The sequence below is a fragment of the Pristis pectinata genome, chromosome 1, assembly GCF_009764475.1.
Source record: "Pristis pectinata isolate sPriPec2 chromosome 1, sPriPec2.1.pri, whole genome shotgun sequence".
NCBI classification, from domain to species: domain Eukaryota; kingdom Metazoa; phylum Chordata; class Chondrichthyes; order Rhinopristiformes; family Pristidae; genus Pristis; species Pristis pectinata.
In genome coordinates this window covers 54,881,051-54,890,100 of record NC_067405.1, presented here as the reverse complement: position 1 = coordinate 54,890,100, position 9,050 = coordinate 54,881,051, and the positions used below count along the sequence as shown (strand labels likewise).

At 39.4% G+C, this 9,050-nt stretch overlaps 1 protein-coding gene across 4 annotated transcripts in view; it reads right to left on the bottom strand.

The window, feature by feature from the left end:
• Positions 1–224: 224 nt before the first annotated feature.
• The window catches only part of mfsd6b (major facilitator superfamily domain containing 6b), a 52,543-nt gene continuing 43,717 nt past the window's right edge, over positions 225–9,050 (bottom strand). For all 4 annotated transcript variants that reach the window (XM_052024310.1, XM_052024319.1, XM_052024302.1 and 1 more), the window contains 2 exons: positions 8,435–8,715; positions 225–3,221 (listed from right to left, as the gene is read on the bottom strand). In XM_052024310.1, coding sequence (XP_051880270.1) covers positions 2,943–3,221; positions 8,435–8,715 — 560 coding nt within the window. In that variant the 3' untranslated portion in view covers positions 225–2,942. The remainder of the gene's footprint in view (positions 3,222–8,434; positions 8,716–9,050) is intronic.

Below are 9,050 nucleotides of genomic sequence, written 5' to 3'. Positions count from 1 at the left end.
CAATTGAATTTTAAGATCAATGCCCCACATTCTCCATGCTTGCCTTGGTGTAATTGGACAAATTTAGCTTCTTTCATCCTGATTAAATGAAGGTCTTTAGACTAGGTTTTCATTTAAGACTTGAGGCTCAGAAACAATACTGATGAAATTGTTTGTAATCAATATTTTTCTGTTTCGTTATAAATGGCAATTAACCCATTTTCAATGTAAAATGCAATCACAAATCCATTTGAAACAGCATTTTTATTAATAAAATTATCAATTTAACATAATATTCTCAGAACTAACACAATTGCTGTACAATTCAATAATAGTTTATAACTCTACAGAAACAATCCCAAAATATCAACATGCAAAAAGCCACTACAAAATCAATATAGTTTTTAAATACTGTTAATTTAATAGACTGAAGGCACTAACTATTTTACAAACTATACAAATCCCACACCCTACCGACAGCAAAAAAAAACAGCTGGAGGAACTCAATGGGTTGAGCAGCATCTGTGTGGGGAGAGGAACTGTCGATGTTTCGAGTTGAGACCCTGCATCAGGACCCTCCATTGAGTCCTGATGCAACATCTCGACCTGAAACATCGACAGTGCCTCTCCCTCACAGTTTCTACTTGACCCGCTGAGTTCCTCCGGCAGATTGATTTTGTTTTTTGATCCAGATTCCAGCATCTGCAGTCTCTTGTGTCTCCACACCCTACCTACATCAGAGCAAAAATGAGTCAATCCTCATTACTGCCAATTCAAACATTCAGATGCAATTTGCTGTGATCTGAAGTCCATTTATTGACAGGAAGAAGACTTCAAACAGTACGAGCATAAAATTGTTCAGTTTTAAAAATAAACCTTCAGGCTTAAAACATACTTTGGATTTCCCACAACTGTCATTAATTTCCTAGATGTGCGTGACTACCAGCTATCAAGTATTAAGTTTGAGTTCCTTTGTAACCTAGTACCTTCTCTTTCACTTAAGTTGCCTTCACCATTCTGAATCTTCCCGCATCCCGATTCCCAACCACCACCAAGACTACTGTCCGTATTGACTTACTGTTCTTTTTGAAGAGTCATTTTCAAACTCAAATCTACCTTCCTTAGCAATACACAGAAAATACTGCTGAGATTTTATGATAAAGTTGAATCCCAAGACATTTACCTACAGAATTTGCATTTCCTTTCAGTTATAAGCAAGGAGATACAAATTTTAGCAACACAGCATCTTTGAATGCACGTTATTGAGTAACCTGTGTACAATTTACAACCCTATATTGATGGCCTGGATTTTGTGGGATGATACTAAAGGTAACACCATCAGCATTTACTTTCCTTGAAACGTAAAACTGACAGCAGCTAAAAGATTTGCAAGTATGCGTATTTTTAATGCGGAAATCACTAAATTGGGGTCACCATTTCATTCCACCTCACCAGGGTGCTGTGTAATCAGGGAAATTTAGCTGAATTGATGAAAATTTTAAGTATTTACAAACTGATGTAAAATACTTCAAAAATATTATGTATGCATTGTTGCATGAGATCTCACAATATCATTAATCACTAAACCACAGTTACTGCTTAGTGAACTTATCCTTACAAAAATTAATTTATGGATTGTATTTGTACTTGAAATTCTGTCATATAAATATTTTAAGTAATTTTAGTAATTTTTTTCAATAAAGTTTGACATTTTAATTTCTGCCCTATATGATGCTTCATATCATATCAGTTTAACATTTTCCTTTTCTTCCTGAGAATTGTTTTAATGTGATTGGGCTGCTCAGCCAATCTAATACATCAACGTTCTGGATGCCAAGGATCCCTTTAATGATGGCAACAGATGTCTGAAAAAGAGGACTGGCAGATCTTTGTGGGCAAATTCTCTCAAGATCAGCAATGAGTACCAGTACTCTGCTGAAAACTGCAAAATTCGGGCCACTGTTTTCTCTTTCCTCAAAGATAAATAGATATTTTGACATGTTTAACTTGTAACTCTTTTGTGTTCTAGGATGAGAGAAGAAACTTTGGTTTTGACAGTTTAGTTTTGGCCACTAACAATACATTGTGGATTCTTCATTAATTGCCAGAGAAAATTCTGAACCCAAGTTTGCCAGAGAAACTTGAAGAAAATTTTCCTCAAAATATTTAAACACAAGGAACTGGGAACAGTGCTGCCAGAATTGTACAGCAGAAATGTTGAAGCATTACATTGCACATTTCAAATGAAAACTGGAGCAGTGCTAAAACTACAGCAAGAATCATAGCATCAAACCATCAGTAACTTAAAGATGAGCTTTCCTAATTCTTACTGTCATCATTCAAGTTAGAATACAGATATTACCTAGTGCAACGACTTGTTGAAAGAAGGCAATTTCCATTCATCTGTATTTCTAGCACATACTTAAGGGATGCCCAGAATCATTTTGACGGATATACTCTTACCAACAAACAGCTTCTCTGCTCAGGCCCAAGTTTTTAAATTTTCATTGAGTTGAATGGGATGTTCAACAAAAATATACTTCACGGATATGATATTTCCTGGTTGGACATTTTTGTACATTGTAATGTCATCTTGGTTTGTAAGTACAATGCTTGTTTCATCCAGAATTAATATAGCTACATTTTAACATCTCAATGCAAGGTTTTAAAAATTGAGGCAAACATTGAGCATTTTGGATAGACAGACTTTCATATTAGGATATGTCCTTTGTACATGAACAGGCACTTACAGTATGTCTGCTATTGATGTCCCAAATACAGAAAAAATCATGGTAGAACCTTGTCATTTCTGAAATGTACATTAGCCATTCATGCCATATTGATAATGTGGGCATACTGTGGAACAATGCATTCTTGAAAAATTTTCCTTTGCTTAGTTTTCTTTTTAAAGTCCATCAGGGAAAACCAAATGCATTGTTTTTAAAACATCTGAATAAGTTTAATCAAGAAGAAATGTTCTTCTGACTTGGTTGAGTGCTTGTTTGGTGAGGTGAATCTGGACTAATATTTGGGTTTCCATTTCCTGGCAGGGGGATAAAGTTCTTAGGCAACTCTGGCTGATTGACTCCCTTCTCTTGGTTTACGCTGACCTGCTCATCCAGACTAGAGGTAGCGATGGGGACATCTGTCTTTATTTGCTTGCTACAAGCATGTGAAGGTTCAGGCTGTGTTGAGACCCCAAATGGCCAAGGGTCTGGAGTTACCGGGTTGTCATTGGCCTCCTACAATGAAAATAAAGACAAATTAAATCATAACTGCCAATTTCAAAATCCAGACAAATGGAAAGGTATGTATTTACCAAGAATCTCTCCCACTGAGTTAATATGTTTAACCATTATAGTTTTTGAAATGTTGACATGGCTAGTGTTTAAAATGCAATTAGATGAATCATAATATCAATCACACCCTCTTGCAATATGAAAGTTAGGTCATTATACTTCAATAGCTCCCTCCTAAAGTCTTCTCTGTCTACCAATCAGCGGTGTTTAGAAGCTACGAGGCAGTAGAGCTACTACATTGCCCTCTGCTGTGGAACTGAAGTTTTTACAGTGATTATATTGCCACGGTGGCCGATTGTGCATTCATTTTAATTTTTGGCTGAGGCTTTGCAAGTGAGTCATGAATAATTTTTTTTTGTTGGCTCTGTAATTAAAAACTGAATTGTTATGACTACTCCAATGAAAGCTTATCAAGGAATTCAGCTGGGAGTCTTAAAGACACTCCCCAAACATATCTGCAAACAAAAAGTCAATTATATGTCAAAGTGCAAAAAATCCCCACTGGGTTTATCAGAGCATTTGATTTTTTTTTCTTAATTCCCCCAAATCATACACATCAGTAAAAACATTTTCATATATTTTAAGAGCATTTAATGCATTTTCCCTCATGATTATTCATTATCCTATGTTTCAGCAGACCAATATATTTGCTGCCATAACACCCAACTCTAAATTGAAACAGGTGTGAGCCAAATTTAAAGACACATCCTTACAAATACAGAAGGTTCTTTGGACGTTGACAAATCTGGTCACTGTGTGGTAATTTATGAATTAGTGGGGTTCTGCGATGAACTTTAAGGCACTAATCTGTCACAAATAATTCAGCATGTTGCATTTTCCAATCAGAGACTTGAGCTGCTCTTCCTGTGCTTCTGATTGGCTTGCTAAGGGGACAAGATGATTATGACAGCATAATACAGGAATGGGATGCAAAGCCGTGAGATGGGGTTCGTGCTGCTGTATGTGCAGGTTGTTTTAGGGCGGGTAAACGAAACTTGAGAAGGCAGTTTCATACAGCGAGCAGCTATTGCACAAACAAGTCAACTACCCGAGAGGTAAGTGGTGCAACACTGACGTCTTTTCATTTTGATGAATCCCCAGGTAGCACTGTGGCACAGCCAGTGGAGTTGCTGCCTTAACTCCAGCAACCCAGGTTCAATCCTGACCTCCAAAGCTGTCTCTGTGGGCATGAGTTTCCCTGGCTGCTCTGGATACCTACTGCATCTGAAAGACCTGAAGTTCAGCAGGTTAATTGGTCAATGTCAATTACCCCCAGTGTGTAGGTGAGTAGTAGAAGTCTGGGGGGGAATTGATAGGAATATGGGAAGAATAGGTTACAGGGAAAATTAGTGGGGGAATGGGATAGTTCTGTGAGCCAGCATAGATCTGATGTGTTGAAATGGCCTTTTACGTTGTAAAGAAACATATGAAAAAATATGCTGCAAGTGATCTGGAAGCTGTCTTTATTCTAAGCACCCAGCTGCCTACTGATGCCTACTGGCATAGCATAGGTTTCTCCACTTCCCTCCTGGGTCATATTGCTAATGAGGTGTAATACTATCTCACAGATAGGATTGTTGGCAGTTTTTAAAATCGGAAATTCACAGCTGAAAACCTCTGGGCTTGCCAGACTGAGAAGCGGGGTAACCAACCAGCTCCAAATGACACTAAACCACCTGGTTTAAAACAACTGTATATTTTGCCTCGGAGCTTTCAAATTTCATTCCCAGGCTCAGAGAAATCCTCCACTTCATGCCAGGCCACTGGGCAACCAATACTGACTTCCATGTAGTTACCACTAACTAGCTGCTACATAGCTAGGCATGCTTTCAGCTGACAAAAACAACTGCTGAGAGTAGGCAGAGAAAAGAACATGGGAAGCGACGACTGGGTTACTTTCCATTACTCGATCAGAACCAAAAAACAATTAGCATTGCTCATCAAAGTCCAGATTGTGAACCAATTCTGATGCTTGTGGGTGAATAGCTGCTCAGAGGTGGGGTGAAATCAAAAGGAATTACATCATCATTCAGCTTCAGGGTGAATAATTAAAACTTGGATTTGGAGGTTGGCCATCTCTTTGAGGCTTTGCCTCTGATGCCACAGTCTAAGTTTATCACTAAGTGACAAATGCAACCTCAAGTAAGTAATGCACATGCCTGACCGGGTCCACATTTATATATATATAAAAAAAATCAGAAAGATGCTCACTCTTCAAAATTACCCAGCTGTCCCTTGCCTCCACCAACCCCTTCATCAATATGCCATCTAAACAAGATAAAGTGGACAGGAGAGCAAATCAATGGAAATCTTGAGGTGTACTATTTACTAAATTTACTGTTGTAAAACTGTTTAAAAAAGAGTTCAACAATTACATATCATAACATCTGTGCCATCAATAAGATCTATTTTTCCCTCAGTAGCATCACCTGATTCCATTCTTAGCTTGTCTGCCACTCAAACCTTCATCTATATCTTTGTTAAACTTAACCATTCCAATTACAAGCTTGTGTTAGCCCCCCTCATGCAATTCTATTACAAACTTGAGGCTATCCAAAACACTTGTTGCCAGTGCCCTAACCCACACCAAGACATGGTATTCAATCACGTCCATGCATGCTGGCTCCCAGTTATACTATGTGGATCATAAAACTTATCCTTGTTACCAATCCCTCATGGCCTCATCCTTTCCTAGCTCTGAAATCTGCTCCAACACTATAATCCTTTAAGTTATCTTCCCGTTCTGGCCACTTGATCATTGCTGAATTTAAGCACCATTGTCGTCCATGCCTTCAGCCCAAGGTTCTAAGTTAGAATTCCCTCCCTAAATCTCTCTTTCAGCCTACAGCACATTCCTCAAGTCCTCCATCTTCAAATATACTGTTGATCACCTACCTCAGTAGCTCTGCATTAATAATTGTTTAATAATGTCCCAATGAAGCCCCTCAGGATAAGATATCTTTATTAGTCACACGTACATCAAAACACACAGTGAAATGCATCTTTTGCGTAGAGTGTTCTGGGGGGCAGCCCGCAAGTGTCACCATGCTTCCGGCGCCAACATAGCATGCCCACAACTTCCTAACCTGTATGTCTTTGGAATGTGGGAGGAAACTGGAGCACCTGGAGGAAACCCATGCAGACACGGGGAGAACGTACAAACTCCTTACAGACAGCGGCCAGAATTGAACCCAGGTCGCTGGCGCTGTAATAGCATTACGCTAACCACTACACCACCCTGCCATGTTAAGATTAGGAAATATATTGACGTTATTAATAATTATAGAATGGCAGTCTATATTCTAGAATTAAGTTGGGCAAGTTACGCAGTTTCAAGTAGGCAGCAGTTTATTTCCCTATCTACAGGAGCATCATTATCCAGTAACACCTTCAATTCCATGTAGAAATGGGTGAATTAAGTTTGGAGAAAGTACCGAGGATATAGCTGACAGCTGACAGCCTCCAGCATTATATTTTGTGAAGACGATCACAGTTAACATATTACTTGCTGCTTACTAAGTCAATTATTATAATATTTTAATTTTGGTAAAGGAAATTTCCTTGCAGCTAAGTTCAATCAATGTTTTGATTCAAAATAAGCAAAATGTAAACCAGAAAATCAGATGACCTTTGTAAAGCCATAAAAGAACATTAGAAATATGAGCAAATGTGGACTATTTAGCCATGCAGTCTTCTTCACTAAATAAAACCAGTACCGATCTTCTACCTCAGATCTATCTTCCCACACTCATCTCATATCCCTTTCCCCTTGTACTGAAAAATCCATTGACCTAGGTTTTAAATATAGTCAGAAACGGTATCCTCAGGGGTAGGGAATACCAAAGATACACACATTTCTAATGAAGAAATGTCTCCTCATCTCATTCCTAAGACGGCTGACCCCTTAATGCCCGAGATCTCCTCAATGTAGAGTCACTAGCTGGGAGAAATTTCTTCCAGCATTCACCCTGTCAAGCCCCTTAAAAACTGTTTCATATTTCAATGAGATCATCCTGCTTTTTTTCTAAACACTGGAATACAGGGCTTATCAAAGGCTTTGTGGAACTCCCAAGTAAGCATCTATCTATTATCCCAATAACTTCAACTGATTTGCCCATCATTAATCAGTGTAGACTCGATCCAATTACACAATGATTTTCTAAATGTAATGTTACCATTGCCCTAGTACTAACCTGTCCTAACTGCACAACACCATCCCTGAAAAGTACAGGTCCATTATGAGGCCCTGGAAAATGTGGACCACTTTCATAGCTTGGAATCCATCACTCATGAAGGCAGACGTCAATGTCAGGTCTGCCTTCAGCCACCTGTGGAAACGAGAGTTTGAAGATCAACACCTCAAACCCTGTCCAATGGACAGCAGTAATCCCAGCCATCACGTATGCTTCAGAGTCACGGACTACCTATGGCAGAAACATACAGCCAACCCCCTCTCTGCAAAATTCTCCAAATCCACTGGCAGGATAAGTGAACCAACGAAAGTTTCCTCCCTCTGGCCAACATCACCCCAGCATTGAGGCTGGCACTAATGGATGGACCATGTCACTTGCATATCTGACAGTAGACTCTCAAAATGGAGTCTTTAGATCCAATACCAGGAGGACAGAAAAAAAAATTGCCTAAAGGATCTTCTCAAAGCCTTGGAAACAAATGTTACATTCTCACCAAAGTATGGAAATTCCTGCCCTGTGACAGCTCAAAATGGAGAAGGAGCTTCCAGAGTGACAGTGAGAACTTTTGCTTCTTTTTCAGGAACATGTGGGAGCCAAACAAAACTGGAGGAGCATGTCGCTTCCCAAACTACCCAGCTGCCTGCCTCATCAAGCACCTCCTGTGGCAGAGTCTGCAAATCTCACCAGCTACTCAGAGCCCACATAACTGGAGTCAACTTATCATTCTTGACCCCAAGGAATGCCTAAGGAGAGGAATAAATTCCCCAATATTGATGATGTCAGTCTGGTGCTCCCTATTTACTACTGTTATCAATTTCTTGAATACCAGACTATCAGGAAACATATCAAAAGTCGAGGGAATTCTGGGGCGACAGAACCAATGTGTTCACTATCTCCATCCTAAGCTCTTTTAAAATGAATCTATGCAAACAGAGTGAGATTTTGTAGTATAATGAAATTAACCTGTAGAACTTGATGTTGAATAGCTGCATCTGTCTTCGCCAGCTTTGCCATCTCCATAACCTGATAAAGGGCGAACACAATAGTGACCCAAGGCGATGAACTGATGGCCCAGGCTGGTTTTGTAACGTCTTCCTGCTCCTCTTGGTACTTGGTCTTTTTCAGAGGGCGTTTAGTTTCAAGATGGGGCATAATGCTATCTGAGTGGTGTTGTACAAGATCGATGGTCGCTATGGGAACAGGGCTGGATGGAACTGGAATCCGTTCTGCCAGCATCTTCTTTTCTGTAAGGTCAAAAAGAGACGAGATTAAAAGGCACCACAAATACTCCCATTTTATGAAATAGAATGTTTAACATCACGCAGCATTAAATCACCTGGTGGGTTGAGTTAAATAGGCTCACAGTGACTGCTGCAAAATCTAATTTTGAAAGGGGAATACAAATTGCAGCTGCTATTGTGTTGCATGTTCAGCACAAGCAGCTCAGGGCACATTTCTACCTCTATGTCTATTTATTGAGCACAGTAAGATGTTGCAAAGGGAAATCAAAAACTCGGCCAATGCTAGAAATCTGAAATTAAAGCAGAAAATGCTGAAAATCCTCAGCAGGTCAAAGGAC